General features: G+C 45.8%; 1 protein-coding gene across 2 annotated transcripts in view; it reads left to right on the plus strand.

Annotated features, from left to right (window-relative positions):
• The window catches only part of RNF10 (ring finger protein 10), a 776,216-nt gene that overhangs the window by 375,195 nt on the left and 378,525 nt on the right, over positions 1-22,496 (plus strand). For both annotated transcript variants that reach the window (XM_069619770.1, XM_069619769.1), the window contains 2 exons: positions 12,742-12,875; positions 13,265-13,382. In XM_069619770.1, the coding sequence (XP_069475871.1) occupies positions 12,742-12,875; positions 13,265-13,382 (252 nt within the window). The remainder of the gene's footprint in view (positions 1-12,741; positions 12,876-13,264; positions 13,383-22,496) is intronic.

Raw genomic sequence — 22,496 nt, forward strand, 5'->3', positions numbered from 1 at the left:
AGTGGGCACTGAGGACTCAGTGGTCACAATTCTCAGGGAGAATGACATCTTCTTCAGGTTCCCGACAGAGTAGCTCGAGACCTTCAGTGGTGGGCCTGTCAGGAGAACATTCTGAAAGGAGAACATTTTTGGCAACCCTGGCTGGAGATAACAGTAGTCACGGATGCCTCACTCACGGGGTGGGGAGCCCACGACGTGACCATCAGCAGTCGTTGGTCTCCATCGGAGTCCAGACTACATATCAACCTGTTAGAGCTGAGAGCCATCAGCTTGTGCTGAAGGCGTTCCTGCCAGCTGTACAAGGGAAAAACGTCCTGATAATGACGGACAACACGGTGGCTATGCATTACCTCAACAAAAGAGGAGGCGTAGGATCACTACCCCTGTGCAGAGAGGGGATGCAGCTCTGGTTTTGGGCAATCCAAGAAGGAATCTCTCTATCGGCAGTTCACCTAGCCGGAGAGAAGAACTTGACAGCGGACGCTCTGAGCAGGCAGAGCACAGTCCCCCACGAGTGGGAACTAGCTCAGGAAGTCCTTCAAGAGATCTTCGCCCTTTGGGGAACCCCTCAGGTGTATCTGTTCGCCACCAGCGTCAACAGGAAATGCTATCTGTTCTGCTCAAGGGAATTTCCCCCGAGAGGAGCTCTGGGAGACGCGTTCATAGTGGACTGGGAGTTTCCGCTTCTGTACGCGTTCCCACCGGTCCCTGTCATTCCTCAAATGATCAGGAGGTTGAGAAGATTCCGGAGAACCATGATCCTAATTGCCCCGGATTGGGCCAGGAGAACGTGGTACCCGGACCTTCTAGACTTGTCCATCTGCCCTCCAATTCGACTTCCACTCAGAGAACCTACTCTCTCAGAAGGGAGGTCAGGTTCTCCATCCAGACATCAAAACACTCAACCTTCACGCTTGGCTTCTGAAAGGTTGAGGTACAAGGATTGGGACCTCCCTGATGATGTTATGGAGGTGTTGCTTTCGGCAAGGAGGCCAGCAACAAAGTCTTTATACCGCTGCCGTTGGAACAGATTTTGCAGCTGGTGTAGAGAACAGAATATCGACCCTTTTTCATGTGGTACACCAATGGTTTTGTCCTTCCTTCTATATTTGGCGAATTCAGGCCTTCAAGTTGGCACCATTAAGGGCTATCTCGCAGCGCTATCCATCTTTAAGCGCACTGCGGAAGAACCATCCTATTTCAAATTACCCTTGGTAATACAGTTTCTAAAAGGGTTAACTAATGTTTATCCCCCAAGACCATTCCAAGTTCCCCTATGGGATTTAAACTTAGTACTAACTTTCCTGATGGGCACACCTTTCGAACCTCTCCATTCTTGTTCGTTAAGATTCCTTACCCTTAAAACTGTTTTATTAATAGCACTTACATCTGCTAGAAGGGTGAGCGAATTACAAGCTCGCTCTTGTAAACCCCCTCACACAATATTTCACAAAGACAAAGTTGTCCTGCAAGTGAGGCCTAATTTCCTCCCAAAGGTGGTTTCGGAATTCCATATCACTCAGAAGATTACCCTACCATCTTTCTATCCTCCTCCTCATCCGGGGAAAGAGGAAGAGCGGTTACACAGGCTAGACCCTAGAAGGGCTTTAAGTTTTTACATCCGTAGACTAGCCAGGATAAGACAGGCAGACCAGCTGTTTGTAGGTTACACAGGTCACAAGCTGGGGTTACCAATAACTAAGCAGACCATTTCCAGATGGATCATTCTAGCCATTCTGGAATGTTATAAACTGGCAGGGAAAGAGCCCCCTCAAAACCTTAGGGCTCATTTGACCAGAGGTATTGCAGCTTCATCGGCCCTCAAAAGAGGTGTGCCGGTTAAAGACATCTGTGCGGCCGCTACATGGTCGTCTGTCCATACCTTTACACGATTTTACAACTTGGATTCCTCCTCCAGTCAAGAGACTAGGTTTGGAAGGGCTGTACTGCATTCTATTCATCAATAGAAGACAGCATGAAGTCAGTACTCCCTCCTCCGATAATAGAATACTGCTATGGGAGCCTATCTAAGATGAGGAATACGTCGGAGGACACAATCCCTTCGAAGAACAAGTTACTTCTTACCTTGTAACGTTCTTTCGACGGGATGTTCCTCCGACGTATTCCTCATCTACCCTCCCATCCATCCCCGCAGTTCTACTTCCCTTGTTGTTGCAGTTTACGCTCCTTCAGGGTGATTAGTCTAGTCCAGAAAGAATTATTGTGGGCTACAAAACGGAACTGAGCAACGGACGCTGCGCGCGGCCTTTATAGGCAGGATGACGTTGATACGGCGGCTGTCGAGGGACATCGACTCGGAGGACGTCGACGCGCAGCGCCCTCTAGAGAAAAAATGTTCCGAGGCCAGCAGAGCTGGAACGAGATATCTAAGATGAGGAATACGTCGGAGGAACATCCCGTCGAAAGAACGTTACAAGGTAAGAAGTAACTTGTTCTTCTTAGTGATACTTGCCATTTATGCAAGGAGGCCTGTTCACTATATTCAAGGCATATGCTCAGCAATTGCACAGGTACATTAAAAATGCGATTACAACATCTGTCCCGATTTGTTTCCCATAATTGGTGTTTGACCATGGATTTCTTTTGGGAGAGGGCAGTCTCTGAAAATGAAATTTAATTGATAACTGTAATCCTATTTCTGATGCTTGTATCTGCTTAGATTCACATGCGCCCAACCTTTCTCCCCTTCTGGAGTCGAAGGCGCATAGAGGTTTTTCTGGTCTATCACCGTTTCTGCTTTATCTCATCTGTACTCGTGCACACTTCATGCAACCTCATGTCAGATCTGGTGGTTGTTGCGCCAACACTGGTACAGAACTTACGTTGGTGGTCAAGGGAGAATCTGCTCAAGGGGAAACCTTTCCACGAACTGGAAGCGCAGGCGGTCGTCACGACAGGCGCGTCACTTTCCGGGTTGGGGGGGCCACTACCTTCAGCACACGGCCTGTGGTCACAAGAGACCGCACAAAGGCACATAAACATACTAGAGTTATTGGCAATCCTCAAGGCACAAGCCTTTGAAGAACATCTGACCAATCAATCGGTACAAGTCCTAACAGACAGCACTACCGCTATGTTCTATGTCAACAAACCGGGAGGTACTCTCTCTCCAAATCCATCCATTACTATCGCATGCTACCAGATCATCTCACTCCCACAACCTGGTGGTACCAAGATTCAACCTAAAAACAGCCAGAGGAGCCAGCTTCCCTGTCCAAGCTGCCAAATGATGGAACTCTACCCCCATCCCTCTTAGGCAGGAAACATCCTGCCTCACCTGCAAAGCCAGTATAAATTGACTGAGCATCAAGCCTCTTCATTAAGATGTCATAATTTTGTCTATACACCGCCCATTTTTGCGACTGTTCACTGTACATTACTGTATATTATCTCCTGCTTTCTGACCCACCTGTAACCAGGGTACCACTGATTGTCGCACCTGTAGTGGTTTATCGTAATGTTCTGTTCTTTACCATGTATGTAATCTCCAAGATTTTCAAGGGCCCAGTTACCTCTGGGTTTGGTGCGCGATATAAATAATAAACAAATTCAAATACTATTGACGCCATCAACACCACTGTTGACGTCAACACCAAAACCATTGACGCCGAAAATTCCAGTGGTTTCTGCACAGCCTACAGATCACGGGAAGGCTGATGGTGCCAAACCAAAGTCTTCTCTGAAACCTACTACACCTTGAGTGTTCCTGGAAACACTTTCACCCCATTGCCAAGGAAGGAGTATTTTAAATCCCTTCAATTTTTGAAGAAGGATCTGGTGAAGAGGATGCACCTTTTGGCCATAATGTCTTATTTTGGAGGAGAGCAGGATGAGAGACCTTAACACACTGCATAATGCCAGTGGCGTTGATACTTCGCCTGAAATGGAGTTTGGTAGGCCAGAGCCAGGAGAGCATGCTGACTATTCGTATAGTCACCTGATGTCCAGGGTGGTGGAATATCTAGGCTGAGACAGACCTCGGTTCAATTTGTCCAAGATGACCTGACAGATATTCTGGACCAAGGTCCACCTACAGACCCAATCTTAGTTTTTCATTTGGCTTTCCAAATAGGGTGGCCAGAAATTGGAGTGCCCGGACACCATCCCTGCGGTGGATAAATCCCTCACAAGAAAATACCGCCCTTTCAGTAGCGAACCCGGCTATCTGTCCAAGCACCCCACTCAGTCTGGTGGTCCAGGCAGCCACAGCTACATCAAATAAGGCAGTGTACCCTACCATCCTTCCAGATAGGGATGACAAGCGTGTTGATGGATGGGCACGGAAGCTATTTTCAGCTGGGAGTATGGCCCTGAAGTCTGCCAACTCTGCCTCTTGCCTTAGCCAAGTTTTCGTACACTCTGTTGGAGTGCATATCAATGGCAGCAAAGCACATTCCAGAAGGGGAGGAAAGGGTTTCCTAGCTATCGTTAAGGATGGCAAAGAAGCCATGCATGAATCCCTTCAATCTGGATTGGACACTGCAGACTGCATCAGCAGGTCCATGGCTACGAGCACGGTAATGCACAGATTTTTGTGTTTGCGAGTCTGGTTTTGCAACAGACGTGCAAGCTCGTCTTCTAAACATGCCATTTGCCGGGTCTCACCTTTTTGGCAACAAGGCTGACGAGAGCCGTGAGTTTGCAGACCTAAACGGCGGCTGCCAAATCTTTAGGGACCGTTGTTAGACAACCTCAGCCTTTTCGTTTGTCAGTCCAGTCATGGAGGGGGCGATCCTATCGTTGCTACTCATTTGGAAAGGCGAGAGGAATGGCCAGTCAGAGGCCAAAGGAAAATCCCTCATGATGGACGAGGTAAAAGTGCAAAGCCAGCTACAGCTTCCTTGCCAATAGCAGCTGCAGCAACCGCACTGAAACCACTTTGAGAGCTTGCTTCACGAATCACCGGTGGGGGGGGTGGGAGGCAGACTGTCTCGGCATCTCGAAGAATGGCAAGCCATTACTTCAGATGCTTGGGCTCTGGAGACAATAGCCCAATGTTACTGCCTTCCATTCATAACACAGCCTCACACCAATCCACCGGAGAAACGCACTTTAATTCCAGATCCACTCCTTGTGCAGGAAATACTAACCCTGCTAGAGAAAGTTGCTATAGAACCAGTACCTGTAGCGGAGAGGAACAAGGGTTGGTATTCCCCGTATTTATTTATCCAAAAGAAAGACTCAGAACTGAGACCCATCTTGGACTTGAGATACTTGAACAAGTTCCTCCGGAAGGACAAATTCAAGGTGGTCACTTTCTCAGATCCTTCAGGCCCTCCAGTTACAGGATTGGTTGGTGTCATTGGACCTTCAGGATGGTTATTTTCATGTGCCAATCCATCTCAAGCACAGAAAATACCTGAGGTTTGCCGTTGGCGGCTCGGACTATCCCTTTTGAGTCCTGCCATTTGGGTTGACCTCTGCCCCGAGGGTCTTCACCAAACTGGTGGTGGTGGTAGCGCATCTCAAGAGAGGGGGATTCAGGTCTACCCCTACCTAGACGATTGGCTGACCAAGGCGCGTTCTCCCGAAAAAGCCTTGCATCATCTATCACCTGCCAATCCCATCACAAGCTGGGCTTCTCTCCTCAATTACAAGAAGTCACAGAGGACACCTTTTTAGGGAGAATTCTCTGTTGCTAATTTCCCAAACCTAATGAGTCCCCCAGCAACTTTGCTGGGTTTTTGGCTTTATTTTTTTCTCCCGCTAAGAGTGAGACTCCCACTCTTAGGCATGATTTGAGAATGTCCTTTGACTGTAAGTGTTTTATGGGCTATGGGATCTTTTACTCCATAGGGCTTCATGTGTTTTTGGTATGTTACACAGCACCCTCAGTGCAGTAACACAGGGGTGTCATAGTGACCCCCAAACAGACTCCATACCCTGGGACTGACTACTGTCTCAAATTGTGAACAGAACCTGTACAAACCATCATATTGTGGAAGTTCTAGTTGGGGTAATTTGATTGCCCCTGGGTCTGTTTTCCTGTTTTTGCCCAGTCCCCCCTTGTCTAGTTTCTGGCTGGTGGAAGTGGATACCACGCAAAATATTCCACCGGAATATTTCCTATGGGATTTTCCCATTGAATTTAAACGCACCACTTTTTGGTGCAATGTTAAAGATACCGCCGGGTTATTTAACATTTATTCCCCGGTTGGGTCTCTTTGCCAGGGCTCAGTTTTAAAATGGCATTTGTGTTCGCCTCTAACTCCAACCCAAGTCGAGCCCTTTGTTCCACTTTTTGGCGGGCTTCTGCACAGAAGCCCTCCAAATGGTGCCACTCTGTCTGGGGTCTACAGGTTGTGTGGGAGGGGGATTAGGCACCCTGGACTGAGTTGCCTTGGAAACTCAAGTCGCACTCTTGTGCGATTGGCCCAGTGGTGAGCCGGCCGGCTCACCACGTAGCATGCTTGAGTGACAGCTAGGCTGTTGAATGGGGGTTTTTCTGCATAAAAGCAGGGCTTTGGGGACTGGAACTTCAGAGGTCGCCACAGGACCTAAAGAATCCGAAGAGGGGAGAAGCTGAGCCATCTATGACACCACCGGTGGAGCCCTGCTGTACGAACTCGCCACTTCCCCAGCACAGAGGAGATCTTCTTCCAGGAGAGTCGTCTTCCCTTTGAGCTGGTTGGACAAAACCAGTTCGCTTTTTTTGCCTTCCTGGACGTCTCGTGGTCGAATCGCCCGTGCCAAGCACCCCGGCGGCCAGATAGCCACGCTTCACCACTACTGCGAATAAAAGGGTTGTACCTTTTTAATCGGGAACTCCGCAGCTGGTTTCTTCCCTGGCAGTGAAATGACCTCCAGTTTTCTTCCTCGTTGAGATCTCTTCCTCTGGTCGAAGCCACAACTTGCACCCGCTGCCAGGAACAACTGCCACTGCTGGAGCTTTCTCACCATTTCAGGTACTGTGTCCCGCCTGGTCTCCCTTGCAACAGATTGTCCAAGGTGTCCTGTAAATCCTTGACTTTCTAACTGGGTTTACCCCAGACCTGCTAACTTTGCCTTTCTGAACTGATCCAACCTCTTTTTGACTTTTCTGCAAAGACTTTGAGTGCATTTCCACTGTGTTCTTGGGCACATTCCGCCTTGCTCTCCAAGAGTGGGCCTGGCATATGCACTTTTGGCTCCACAGTAGACCCTGCCTTTCTTGACTTGCTGTGGTTTCTTAAGTGTTGGTACTGTGTTATTTCCTACTCTGCCTTTTCTCTCCCCTTTTAAACAAATTATTGGAGTACCATCTACGGTTACACGCTCACCTGTTTTGCTAAATAAGTGGCGACTGTGTTTGAACTTGCTTGATATTCGTGCCAGTGTATTTTCATAAGTGTTTTAAAATAAATATATACTTTTATACCAAAGCTCTGGTCAGTGTTTGCTTGTTGTACTGCATTTTTATCCCTATTGTGTATACTCTATATACTGCCTAACTCTTCTTGAGAGAAGTCTGACTGCTCAGCCACAGCTACCAGGTAAATCTGGGTGGTGCAGACTGCTACCAATTGGGTTTACTGCTTACTCCTGTAGTCAACTTTTTGCAGTGGTCCCTAAGGGAACTGCACAGGTTTCTGCCTAATTCACCTTCCGAACATCTCCAGTACATAGGAGCTGTCCTAAACACATCCTTGGGAAAGAGCTCGGTACCAAAGGCGAGGGCTCAAGACATTCTTCAGATGGTTACCAAATTTGAGTGCCCAGAATCTTCAGGCCTTCGATTTCTTGTGGTTGCTCGGCCTCATGGCATGGTGCCAGAGGCTCGCCTGAGAATGAGATCCCTACAATGGGCTCTAAGAACACAATGGTCCCAGTTATCAGGAAAGATTCCAGCCAGAGTCTCACAGGACCTTCTGTGGTGGGCCTGCAAGGACAATAGTCTGAGGGGAGAACCCTTTTGACAACCATGGCCGGAGATTACAGTAGTGACGAACGCCTCACTCACAGGGTGGGGAGCCCACGCCAACGGTCTGACAGTCAGTGGCCGTTGGTCTCCATCAGAGTCCAGACTTCACATCAACCTTTTGGAGCTGAGGGCAATCCGACTAGCACTGAAGACCTTCCTGCCCGCTACACGGGTGTTAGGCAAGATTGTATGCAGTACCCTTTGGGTGCACTACAACAACAACCAGTGCTCCAGATAAGATTTTGAGGTGGGAGTATTTTACGCATGATTTTTCAAATTGGAGAGTAAATGCAATTTCAAGAGTAAAAATCGGAGTTCTCTGCAAGAGTAAAACTTAGCCAACACATACACCCAATGCATACGTAAAATCAGACCCATAGACCAAAAGCGTTGTAGATCAATGTTGTCTGGCTTGTGCAGAGCCCTTCACTCCACATGCAAACGGAACATCCCGTCTGGGCACATAGTAACAGCACATCACTCGACTTGATAATGGCATATATCCTCCCTGAACATGCTAGCTGCGCATCTCCTCTTGACACATACTAACGAGTACGCCACGTACTCTGTGCACATGGTAAAGGCACATCTCCTTTCAGCATTTTCAGAGATCTGCTGTTAGCATTTGAAGAGAACATGTGTGTCATTTGCATGTGTAAATTGCACCTTGACACTGTGCAGATGCTAACTGCACATCTCTATGAATATGCTAATGGCAGACATTGTTTTCACGTACTGATGGAACACGTTCTGTTTAGCAAGCCTGATATTTGCACATGTTGACAGGACATATCTCTACTCATAGTACCTCAAATCTCTTCTGTGGGCATGCTATTGGCACATCTCTTCTTGTCTGCTTATGGTGCCTCTTCTCTGTGCACATACTAGTGGGACAATTCTCTGTACATGCGTGCTAACTGCGCGCATGTGCACAGAGGAGATGTGCATGCTAACGACATGCCTTCTACGCACATGCTAATGGGATGTATGCTCTCTGCAAATGCTAACTGCACATCCCATCCCATCCCGTACTAACTGCACATCCTATGCAGCGAAGGGATTTGCAGTTAGCATGTGCAAACTCCACATCCTGTCTATGCACATGCTAACGGCACATCTTGGCTCTGCATGCTAACGGCACATCTTGGCTCTGCATGCTAATTGCCCTTCTGTTCCATGGCACGTGCAAATGACACATCATTACGAAGTACGTACTATGGGGACATTTCTTCTGTGTGCTAAGGTAGCATCTCCTCTGCCAATGCTATAACAGCACATCTCCTCTCTGCCAGTCTTAATGGCAGGGCTCCCTTCTGCACAGGCTAAAACGTTGCATCCGAAGAAAGGGTGGAAAGCTACTGGGCAGGAGGGTGGCCTGCACTTCCCAAGTTCCAATTACGTGACGCAGCCTCGATGGTGTGGTGCAAAGGGAAGACCGCAGAGGAGTCGCTTCTTTCTATCAGTGCTGGCAATGGACAAAATGTACTGGGGCCAAATGTACCCGATTTTCCCCCTCCCATTTCCTTATTCAGCCTGACTCGAACATGTCCTCGCCTGCCCCCACCACAATGCCCAACAGTGCTCCCCTGGCATTCTGCTCTGTTTTGCTATAATAAATCAAGTACCATTCGAAATTAAATTATCCGTATTTGCCATAATTACATGCGTAAAGGGGCAAGATACACACGTTATCTGGTGGGCTGACAACAACCCTGACCTCCTGGCAATAGCAACCCAACCTTTGGTATAAGACTGTACTACACAGGTTGGTAGCGTGTTGAGCAGCCAGGCTTATCTCAAGAGTGGTCAATGTGGGCTGTAGGGGAGTTGCACAGAGGTTTACAGTGGCAAGTATTCAAAAACTTTCACACAAGGTTTCTTGATTAGACCATTATTAATTTAACAGTCAGAGTAAGCCTTCTTCAGAATTTGGGCAATATAAAGCAACACACAAATATACTTCAAAATACACACTTTTTCTAAATCAGTAAATACCCTTTTGGGATGGCCCACAAACACTACCTACACCCTCAGGTGACTTCAATAGTTGGTATGCTGGGGACATTAATATATCACTGTTCCTCAACAAGAGAGTAGGTGTAGCGTCACTACCTCTGTGCCGAGGCAATGCAGCTCTGGTACTGGGCAGTTCGAGAAGTAATCTCCCTATCAGCAGTTCACCTAGCCATTGAGGGGAACACGATGGCGGATGCTCTGAGCAGGCAGTGCAGTCTCCCACGATTCGGAGCTAGCTCAGGAAGTCCTTCAAGAGATCTTCACCCTTTAGGGAACCCCTCAGGTGGACCTGTTTGTGACCGGAAGCAACCGGAAGTGTGAAGGGTACTGTTCAAGGGAATTTCTTCCAAGAGGAGCTCTAGGAGACGCGATCGTGGTGGATTGGTATTTTCCATTTCTATACGCGTTCCCACCGATTCCTGTCATTCCTCAAGCAATCAGGAGGTTGAGACTGTTCGGAAGCCGCATGATCCTAATTGCCCCTGATTGGGCCAGGAGAACGTGGTAGCCAGACCTCCTGGATATGCCCATCTTTCCTCCGATACGTCTTCCACAAAGGGAGAATCTTCTCTCGCAAGGGAAGGGGACAGGTTCTCCATCCAACGGTCAACACTCTTAACCTTCACGTGTGGTTTCTGAAAGGTTGAGATGCAAGGATTGGGACTGCCTGGATGACGTGATGGAGGGGTTTCTTTCGACAAGAAGGCCTTCAACAAAATCTCTACCGTTGCTGCTGGAACAAATTTTGCGACTGGTGTAGGGAAAAGAATGTTGATCCTTTTCTATGTTCCACTCCGGGTGTGCTTTTCTCCTTTCATTAGCACAGAAAGGTCTTAATATTGGAACCATTAAAGGTTACCTGGCAGTGCTTTCCATATTCAAGCGCTCTTCTAAAGAATGCTCTTACTTCAAAATTCCTTTGATTCAATTTCTGAAAGGGCTCGAGCGTGTTCCAGCCTTCGACTTTTCAGGTCCCGTTTGGGATCTTAATTAGGTTCTAAAACTTCTAATGTGTTGGTTGCATTGATATCTGAACGTAGAGTGAACGAGTTCCAGGCCAACCTATACCGTATCCCACAAGGACAGGGTTATTTTGATAACCCTCCTTCCTACCGAAGGTTGTATCCTATTTTCATCTAAATGAAAAGGTTGTTCTGCCGGTTGAGCTCTGATTTTAAATGGGTTCCTGCACGAACCTTTACTTTTAAAATCCCTTCAAAACGTTGCTTTAATCTGAGAACCTGAACGTTTAGCTAAATGTAAAGATAAGCACGCCAATTACGTTAATTTGTTTCAGCTGGTTCAACTCTAGAAATGTGTGGCTCTCTGAAACTTCAGTGCTATTTAGTCTAATTCAGAAATGAATGTTCCAGACTTCCAGACTACTCAAGTTCAGAATGCAAATGGCTGCTAGCCTAAAAGACCAACGGATTACAGATGCTTCCAGAACAAATAACCCACATCGACACACTCTCTTGAAAACTAAAATCTCACCATGCACAACCTAGTTAGACCCCTTTAGTTCACCAAGCCAATGCTGTAGATGAGCCGTATGTGTTGAAAGGTACATTTGTGCACTTAGTTGCCAGATTCCCTACTATTTAAGACACATTCCTTTGGGTACAATACCTTGAAGATTAATTGAAAAAGTAACTGGTCTGGGTACATAAAACAATTTGTTTTAGAATAGCTGAGATTGTCCTACTGAAGTTAATATTTAGTCATGAATGTCCATTATAAAGTTTGAAAACCATTATCTGTGTTTAAATTACCTTGGTTCAGTTTTAGTACAAGCATAAGTGGTCTCTAAATTGATTTATGTATCACCAAATGAAAGTTGGTTTAAACCCTATGAGCATTTTGTTTTTTCCTGATAGTTTGTCTTGCTACATACTTGAACGTGCAGCTAGTTAACCCAAAGCAGGCCGCAAAATGTGCACTCCCGCTTGACATTGGCTAGTTATAATTTACTCTTGGCGAGTAACACATGGTGATTCATTTGTCTGTGGAGAACTTAGGCTGAGGAACGTTTTATGCTTGACCCAGTAGCTTGCTACTTGTAATTTTCACTTCATATTGCTGAATTGCACTCTTGCTCCACCTTAACAAGCTTGTTTGACCATCCCTATGCCGGGTCTGTGGCTCAGTGGACTAATGCATCCCCTACAGGGGCCTGTGTTTGACCTCATGGTCACAGGTTCAAATCCCAGCAGGTCCACTAGGCCCTTCATCCTTCCGAGGTCGATTCAAAGGAGTACCATTAAGTTGGGGAACAATGAGCATCTGTTAGCGCCAAGATGCCCCTTCAGGGGTGACCATGCCCTTTATAAACACGGCTGTTATGTTACGTTGTTCCGCCAACAATTGTGTAGTATTTGGTTGGTCCTGTTTAATCAGTGGCATCCTTCCCTGACAATACATTTTTTCAAGATATGAACTCTGGGAACTGTTCTTTTACGTTGCGAGATACCTTGCTTGAGTTAAGTTAAATTTTACGATATTGGCCTCCTCAAAGCCTCGCCATTTGTCCTAGATCGGAGTGTCTTTGCTCTGCGATCCTACGTATTGAAGCTACCCTTGACATTTGTATGCATCAGATATTTGTTAAAGGTACACTGATGTTAATGCTAGTGAAATTCCTGTTATCTCTCGGGCAATAGTCCACAGCAACCCAATGGCAGCAATTATGAGTTCTGTTCAATTGAGTTCGTGAGATGGTAGATCTTATTTCAGTTATAGAAAGAATAGGGAGTACTGTGAACAACGTATACTGCATCTTGGCTATAAACTATTTTCTTTTGCAGCGGAGGATGGGCAGCACATGTATCTTCATCCAGTGAATGTTCGCTGCTTGGTTCGGGAATATGGAAGCTTGGAGAAATGTCCAGAGAAGATTACTGCTATGGTGGTGGAGATAGATGGTTTCTCCATGACTGAGGTCAGTAAAGTTAATTAACTTTAATAATTCTTTCTAGATGAGTGTTTTGCTAGATCTTGCATGCCACTGCATGTGTCAAGAGATGTGCAGTGGTCCTTTTTACACCACCGACTCCAAGAGGCGGGGGAACACTGCCGAACAGTGTTGCAGGTTACAAGGACTGGTCAAGCCTGTATTTCTCTTCAGCCATATGCAATTGAACTCTGCAATTGCATAGTTATCACTGACCCTAGAAAATGTGTATGTTCTGCATAGATGGAGTAATTTGTAACTGGAAACATTGCCTTTCAAATTGGAATAATGGGTGGTGCTGTCTACTCCTTTAAGTGGGATTATGTTTAGGTTTCTGATAAATGAGCAGTTAATTATAATTTTATTCACCACAACAGGAGGTAAGACGTCGTCACAGGTACCTGTGTCACTTGCCACTCACGTGCGAGTTCAGCATCTGTGAATTGGACCTGAAGCCCCCGTCTGTTTCCAAGGACACCCTGACTCTGTTCTCTGGTTAGTGGGCATTTTCTTTTTCATGTGGTAAATATTCTGTGCCAGCTGGACCCATTAACTGTTTGGCTAAAATTCCTACATGACAGTGCCCACTGGCTTGATGGGGACATATGCTACCTCGTGCATATATAGTAGAAGGATTTTGTTAAAGTATGAAGTCACAGCATTCTTTGATTGGCACAACAAAAGCTATCCTGTCCTCCCACCCCCTCCATTAATTAGTTTGCTGCTCATTTGTAGTCTATGCCAGTAACCTAAGATTGTTTTGGTACCTTATATGATGACTTGCCTCTGTAACCAAACTGCTAATGTTTTGCTAGGTCTTCGATTTACTTTTCTTCTGTTAACCAATATTTTGGCCATAGGATGGCAATAATTTTTATCTGCTAATTTCTCTTTTGTACAATGTAATCTAAATGTTTGGAAAATTGATGAATACAATAAATGAAGCCATCAGCAGTTTTTGAATGATTTGGGATACGCAGGTTTGCTACAATCGTTTTTGTACTAGTGTGGTAGTTTTGAGACAAATTTTACCCTCTCAACCGAATCACACTAAACTTAACCAATAATTACATTTTTGTGCATTTGTGGCCGAAAGGGGTGCATGGTTGCCGGACTCCACTGTAAAAAGGGCAACCCCCCACAAAAGTATTCAGTATAGGACCGAATTCTCTGCTGTCTGGTTTGCCACACTGCTTTGGAGGCAGTGAGCGCTGCGCTTACTTGGAGGCAGTGAACGGCTACTTGGATTATTAAAATCCTTGATAAAACTAAACTTATATCCTCAGTGCTAGCCACACTAGATTTAATCACAAGCTATTTAATTGACGCAGGGCCATTCTTACTGCTACCCAAATCCTCTTGAGGAATTTTGAAGTGGAAAGCCCAAATAGGTTTACTTTCGCTGTGGCTTACATATATTTTGTAGATTGTAGAGTATAGAAGATGCAGGATATTTGAGAATGTTAGGGAGATTTTATCAGTTCTATGCTTAATTCCCTCTCCTTGCGAGACCCCCAGCACTTTCTGCTGGACTTCTGGACGTTTTTCTTGTTCTCCTGAGGAGGGGAGCCTTTTCCCCTCATTCATTCTTACTTGCTGTTACCAACTTTGATCTATATTTTGCCTTATATTATGGAGTGTTGCTTTCCTCTATCTCTTAAAGGCATCTGTGTTCCACTTTTACAGCACACAGCACCCTGTGTGCAGTGTTGTTGGGGACTCTTTGGGTTCTCCTGTTAATGTTCTTTTATTTTCCCTAAGAACTACTGTTCTTAAAGGCATGGTCTAGTAAAAAATTGTATTTAAAAAATAGATAGGCAACATAAAAAAAAAAATACTAGCATTCTCTTTTTTAAAACTTCCTATGTAAAGTTTTGAGCTATTCAAGCTCAAAATTCGCTAAAGCAAGCACATGGGCACATGTGAAATGGATGCCCTCCTGTGCTGGCTTTTGCGGCACTAATGAAGGAAAAGCCAGCCAGCTGTAGTAAACAAAAGCTACCGCTGGGTGGCTTTCCCTTCATTAGTGCTGTACGGGGAGGACGCGGACCGGAGACCAGAGCAGGAAAGCTGCAGCTGAATCTGGGTAAGTGCTATTTATTTAAAAAAAAAAAAATAAGCACTAGCTACGTTTTTTTTTTTCTAAGTTTTCCGGGCTGGAGGGGCCCGGAAAACTTAGAAATAAAACCGCAGCTTTAAAAACGTTGTATTTATGTTTGCGGTCGCTTTCGTTATTGTGTTGGAAAACACTGCGGTTTTTCTTTCCAAGTTTCTCAGGCTGCTCCGGCTCGGAGGAGCCTGAGAAACTCGGAAAGAAAAACCGCAGCGTTTTCCAACACAACCGTGTTGTGTTTCTGCCTGGTTGTGTTTACATGCCGCGTAGTATTTCTGCCTACAGCTGATTTCCCAGTTGGGGCTCTCGGGCTCCCCTTGGGGAGCCCGAGAGCCCCAAATGGGAAAGCAGATTCAGGCAGAAACAACGCGGTTGTGTTGGAAAACGCTGTGGTTTTTCTTTCCGAGTTGCTCAGGCTCCTCTGAGCCGGAGGAGCCTGAGAAACTTGGAAAGAAAAACCGCAGCATTTTCCAACACAATAATGTTGTATTTATGTTTGCGGTCGCTTCAAAAGCGACCGCAAACATAAATACAATGTTTTTAAAGCTGCGGTTTTATTTCTAAGTTTTCCGGGCGCCTCCAGCCCGGAAAACTTAGAAAAAAAAAACGCAGCTAGTGCTTTTTTTTTTTTAAATAAATAGCACTTACCCAGATTCAGCTGCAGCTTTCCTACTCTGGTCTCCGGTCCGCGTCCTCCCCGTACAGCACTAATGAAGGGAAAGCCACCCAGCGGTAGCTTTTGTTTACTACAGTTGGCTGGCTTTTCGTTCATTAGTGCCGCAAAAGCCAGCACAGGAGGGCATCCATTTCACAAAATGGATGCGCCCATGTGCTTGCTTTTGCGAATTTTGCGCCCACCCCTTTTTGTAAACTGCAGGGTTCGGTTGCAGCTGAGCGAATGGGGGAAGCCTAATAAAAGGTGAGGTTCCTGAGGCAGAATGCATGTCTACCACTGGAATAGAAGGTCTGAAGCTGAAGACAGAAATGCTGGCAGACCCTTCCAGTAACCACAAAGAGACCACTGCTGTTCTGATCCCATTTTCTAATTGGAGGAGCTCTGGAGAGGACTCCTTCACTTTGGTTGGTGGGACCAACTAGCCATGGACGAGCTGCAGAACGAGCCATCCCCTGAGATGCTGTGACCTTCTAGGGCTACACACCGTGAATACCAGGGGCCCTCCAACCCAATTGCATTGCATCATCTTCCAGTGCACAAATCCTTCCAGAAATTTGGTGAGTGCCATTTGGACCTCTAGAGACACAATACCACGGCTCAAAGTCCCTTCACTAGAGTTCAGGACTGCGGAATCGAGGCAAATCGGCCGGGCGGCAACTGTTCACTGTTGGAGCTTGTAAAGAGACACCAAAACCACAGACTGACTTGTGAGACTGACGAAATCCTCGCAGAGGGTCTTTTCGCATGACTGCTGCTGAAACATCCCTTCTAGAGTCCTGCCTTTCGTCAGACTGAGGAAAGGGGAGACCGTGTCCATCGCTGATGCACAGGAAATAATCCAGCTGAATTTTCTTAGACACCCAAGGTACTGTGGGGTTAAAGGCGAATAGTCGCTATAATGTGACTGGAGTGCAATACTAGGTGTTGGGGTGTTCACCCATATCCTTTGCCCAAGCTTAACAGCTTGTGTGCCCACAGGGAGTCCTTGCAAGCCCCCCTACGAACTCTTTATTCCACTACAGCATTTTACTTGAAAGTAACTAAGTATCCTGAGGAACCTTTGCCTTTTCTTCTGTGACCTAACTTTTGCCTCCATCCTCAACTGACTTAGGAGAACTTTGAAATTAGTTACGGAATGTACTGCTAAAGTGCTAGAATCCTTGAAAGGTATTGCTAAAGTATAAGTTGATACTAGTGTTGCCCTATTTCCTCCTTACAACTGAACTATCTTTGATTGTGTTAATTGCCGATGCAAGCCACTGCGGTTTAAACGGTGGAGCTGTCATTACTGTCATTTTACTGTTCTGTGCGGGCGCAAGCCACTAAAAGTTAGTATTTACCTGAAAGAGTTGTTTGTTTTCTATTTGTGTTGGTTAGTCTAAATAGTATTTACTCAACTTGCCTTGTGTATAGAAATTAAACATATTTTACTATAACTACAAGTGTGAACGTTTCTTTGGACTGATTTATTTACTGGGTTCTCTATACTGACCTATAGCTCACATCATCCTACTAAGAATAGCCTGGCTGCTCTTCCATTCTACTAACCCTTTTGGTAATACAAACTTTGAGTTGAGGCCTGTACACCAAGGGATAGTTTTGTAGAATCTCACCTCCAGGTAGACTTTAGGAAAGGTCTGCTAAGAAGAAATGTTGTTCCAACAGAACCACTATGCAAGCTACTATCTAATGGCTTCTTGCATAGTTTGGTGACCTTAAGATATCCTGTTATGGCAGCACTAATATTAAGATTGGTTGCTCGTAATAGAACTTTGTGTAAAGTTGGCTGAACTCCCATACTGGTAGATGATGGGGTAAACCGCAAGGTACTGTTGGTCCTGCCACTACCAGATATTTCTCCCAGAGGGTGGATGGAGCACAGGGTCTGCAGGCTTGCTGCCACGCCCCCTACCAGACGTGCTAGCACCCTACCAGGGACATCTGTGATCCCACCTACCAACTAGGATTATACTTTCAAACCCATTTAGGCCATGCAAAAATATGTGGGATTAAGCAGGACTCTGTAAAGCAGTATTCTACATTGGTTATCAGATTTGAATGGTAACTGTTGAATCCAAATTCCTATTTTGGAGATTCTCTGGTCACTTCATGGGGCTCCTCAATGTTGTGCTTCCCCCCCCCCCCCTCCCTCCACCCACTTTTTTTTTGGTTCCTTGATCATTTTGGTGGCCACCTCTTCTCAAGTCCCCCTGCCTTTGTCTTTCTACTTCATATAAGATGTATAGTGTTTTGCCCTAGGGGGGTTTAATCACCCTACACAGGTTTTAGGGAGTAGGTGGGTGGCAGCTAGATTTGAGTTTTGGCTTCACTAAGGGTGCAAGCCATGTTAGTGCATTGGTAGCCCAATGTAACATTTTGGTAGCCATTGGTTTTTAAATTCTGCTTTGCCATTTTGTTTCTGGGCTTTCCTTTGTCTAGGTACCACAAGGTATGCTTCTCTTTGTGAGCCATCAGTGGCAGCCACCATATTGGTCCTGACTGATTTAGGCTAGTCGAGTTCCCTGGATTACCTCTCACTTCCTGTGGCAGTGGCTAAGACTGAATGGCAGCCCTACTGACCAACCAGTATACTTGTTCATCTGACCCTGAGCCCCTTTTAAAGACTGGCTTTATGGCCTTTGGCCAGCTCGATGGTGCAAGGGTATTTTGGCTTATTCCAGCCTCTATTGATCTCTTGCTTTCCCTTTTCTCGAACTTGGAATTGGCAGGTCTTCCGACTTGCTGAGGGGGGGGTTTGCCACAGATTCCTGTCATTATTAAATGCCTCTGTTGCCAATACTAGATGTCCCCTCTGGTACAGGGTAGTGATTAATTGGAGGAGAGTCCATCGTGATTCCCATAGACTTATATTGGAATCCTTGTTCTGCTACTTCGTCCTTCTGGCCCTGCGTCCATCTTTCAAATTCTGGAACACTGCTGGTGGAGTTGGGAGGGGGGATATTCCGTGGCTTCTTTGGGTTTTCCTGTGTCAGAATCCACATTGGTGGGGTCAGACATCCATCCACTGAAGCAGATGGCCCTCTAACTTACTCTCGGTCATTACAGTGCAGCTGTGAAGTATCCTACAATGGACTCTGGGTACCTATCTGCCCTGAACAGGTTTCCCCTAGGGGTTCAGTGAGCTCTGGACCAAGTTTAGTATTTTTGGTACTTGACATGATTTTAAGTCTTTACATGAGTTTCTCCCATTGAACTGAAAGTGTAGTATTGTGACAATTTCTAGTAACGTAAATATTTTCTTTAACTCCTATGAATCTGGTAACTTGCTAAAATAGTTTAATACTTCTTGGAAGCCTTTGGCTAGGGTTTACAATGGTGTTATTATCTCGGCCAACAATATATATGTACCTGTGCATTAATACTTGTATAATGCCCTAGGGAGTTAAAATAAATACATTTCTCCAGCATTGGTTCTTTCATAGATTCACAGGCTGTGAATCTTCCCTATATAAAGCACAAGGGACTGTTTCCGGTTTGCCAGCTGTGAGCTGCCCAATACGATAATCACACTTGAAGAACACACAGCTTCTTTACTGGGGTGAACTTGGGGAAAGGCACAAATCTCTGGCTTGGTTGTCAAGCTTGTGTTAATGCCCTGTCGTGCTAAAAGGCACATGTTTGCCCACTCTGGGCTAACGTGTCTGCTGCTCTTCGGATGTAAGAACTAGAATTATTTAATAGGTTTTCTCCGTCAGGCAGGTGCAGATGTATGTAAAAACAGGGAAGAGAAGGTTCTTCGGTGGGTTCCTCTCTTAGACTTTGTTGGTATTACTGGATCCTTAGAATTAATGAAAACCTAGGGGCTAAATGCAATATTCAATAAGGTTGCAAGTGCATGATTACAACCACCGAAGAAAGCACTAATGTATGCCATCTATAAATTGAGAACCATCATTGCTATTTAATCACTGTGGAGCTGATCATGCAGGTGCATGCCAGCTCATCCTGCAAATGTACCTTGCGGACGGGATCCGATCATGCAGTACCGTCCGCGCACTCGTTTGTATGCCGAGCGCGTGTCTCACAACCCCGCGAGCGGGGGAGTGGCACTGCGTGTGTTAGAGGTGCGGGCAGGGGCTTACCTCCTGCTTGTGTCCGTGGAGTCTGGCGGGCCGCGCGTGAGGAGTTCTCGACGCTGCGGCTCGCCAGACCCCACTGTTTGTTGTTGCCATGACTCTCAGCGTCACGTGGTCGGCTTCCAGGATGTCCGTCCCAAATGGGACTAGCGGCAGCCATTTTAGTCAGGCCAACTGCTTCATTAGATCTACAATCATTATTAGATAAGACTAATCTCATAAGTCTGTGTGGTCATAATATACCAATGACTCATGGTACAGCCCTGCAGTATTACAAAGTGGCCTGTTCTCGATCATATCGTCTTGCAACTTGCACAAATGCCGGTATTGATGCTAGCTGTGTTATAAAGTACACTGCAGGCATATTATAGCAGTATATTGGCCCTGCTCAGTATCTAAAATTCACCAGCCTTCGGCTGGATGAGGGCATATCAAAATGTGGGTGAGACACCAAATGTGTGAACGCAGCAGATCTTTGATTGCACCACTAATCTGGTACAGGGAGCCACATCACTATCGCAGCAGACTCGTGCCATGTTATGTAATTACATCAGGGTGTCATTTTCAGTCTCTGGTTATCTCGTATTACTGCGCCAAGGAAGAAACGCCTGGGTAGCTTTTCAGTGTCTGTAGTATCCCTGGCGTTCCACAGCATCTGTATACGGTGCTTCTATTCTTTACAGTGTGGCTAGGGTTTGCCAACTAGTTGTTCATTAAGGCCAGTCTTGTCGGTCTTCAAGCAGAAGGTCCAAAGTTGTTCTCTTCTGAAGAGGAGATTGTGAATGTTTCTGCCCCTTTTGGGTACTGCCATTTTTTTCAATGATGGTCCACGTAAAGTCAGATGGACTGTGTTGCTGTCCTAAAGTGTTCCACCATGGGTGCTGTCGTCTTCCTGGTGCGTATGCATGATCTATGTTCCGCGAGTCGTATCCTCATAGGGCGTGTCGTCATGCCCACATACCGTTTGATACATGGGCACATGATGATGTAAATAACATTTCTGCTGTTGCAATTGGTTAGGTTCTTTTGTATCCACGGGAAGTGCCAGCCTATGTCAATGCTGGTGGATCTTTTTGTGCTTGAACATGCAATGTGAATATTCCCTGTCAGGCTGGGAATCCTTTGACAACATAGAGCAATTTATAATTAAACTGAAACTGTCAGTTTTATGCTCTGTCATTATTGGGTCATACTGCCCACAGCCAAAAGGAACACCTTCCTTAGCTCCTGCCCTGTCTGCCATCTTCAGATTTTTTTTACTGCACGTTGCTGTAGGGAGGCCTCAAAATCATCTTGCTTTTCTACAATAAAATTAACATATTTTTCCCAAAAAAGATTTCATCTACATCTGCACAACAAGCGCCTTTAGCGGAGACAGTAGCATGACTATATAACATAAGTCTATGGCCACGACCACCTAATTGCAATCCTCAACGAAGCTGTCAACGACCACGACTAACTCAGCTAAGCAGTGATCAGCTACTTCCCAGACCACTAGGATCTCATCGACAGCATCTTCAACGGCTGTCACACACTCGTCGACAACTCAGTCAACTTACAAAAATGACCACCAGGCCATTGTAACTACGGCCATAGTCACTGGCGTTCCAGACACCAGTACAGTGGCTGCATTGTCTCCCTGTCCGAGAATATCTTTTCCTAACCTTGGGGTAGCCTTGCTGCTGGGTGGCATTGATCATTTTGTCAGAGCCAGCTCTCTCCCAATCTGAGGCGGAGGAAGAAGAGGAAGGGGGCCCATCCTATCACCAATTTGTGGGCTTCAGCTATGGAAAGCTGTGATATTCTAACAGCACTACCACGATGTGTTTGGTGTCATTAGATCTGAACTTTGTTCGAGGCATGTTTCCAGGTGCTAACTTGAAAATTGTTTTTTTTTTGTTTCCACAACAACTTGTTTCCTGTCCTACAACTTTTAATCATACACATTTGCATTGGTAACTAATGTACTATTTATGTTCTATTGCGAAAAAATGTGTTTTTTCTGTCTGATTTCTTACCCTTGCCTCTCCCTATCTGTTTTGTTTTTGACCTGGTCCTTTATGTATTGGATTGTATCTGTGTTTTGCCATTGTTTGTTCACATGTATTTTCTAATTTGGTAATCATATTTTCACAATGATTTTGTCTGTTGCCCTTTGGCATTAAATTATTTCATGGACATTGTTCAGACAGTTTTGCCTTGAGAAAGACCCGGAAGGGTCGAAACACGTGTCGGCAGATCTGACAGAACTTATTAAAATCTTCCCCAAAAAATTCTTTTGTTCGTTTGCTACTAATCAATGTGGTCTCTGTACTTTATGGTCTCATTTTCGTACTCTTCTAATTTTAACCAAACTAGCAGCGCACATCCTACACCTATGCTGTCGAAACAAGTACTTGAAATCCCAAAAATTGAGGATGGTCCCGTTGCAACATGTGCTCAGCCAACTAGAGGAAGGGATTTGTTGACGTTGGACCTAGACAATGCATATTTCCTTGTCCCATCCACAGAAAACATAGGATGTTCCTACAGTTCGTGGTTCAAGGACAACCCTACCAGTTCAAGGCCTTAAGTCGACCCCAAGGGTGTTCACAAAAGGCCTGGCACCAGTGGCGGCCCAACTGTGTCAGCAGGGGGTGCACACATACCTGTACCTGACAATTGGCTGATATGAGCCCCCTCCCGGTACTGGCGCCAGGACCATTGGTGGTAAACTCATGCAA

Source organism: Ambystoma mexicanum, chromosome 10 (genome assembly GCF_040938575.1).
Source record: "Ambystoma mexicanum isolate Mex_15411 chromosome 10, UKY_AmexF1_1, whole genome shotgun sequence".
Taxonomy (NCBI): Eukaryota; Metazoa; Chordata; class Amphibia; order Caudata; family Ambystomatidae; genus Ambystoma; species Ambystoma mexicanum.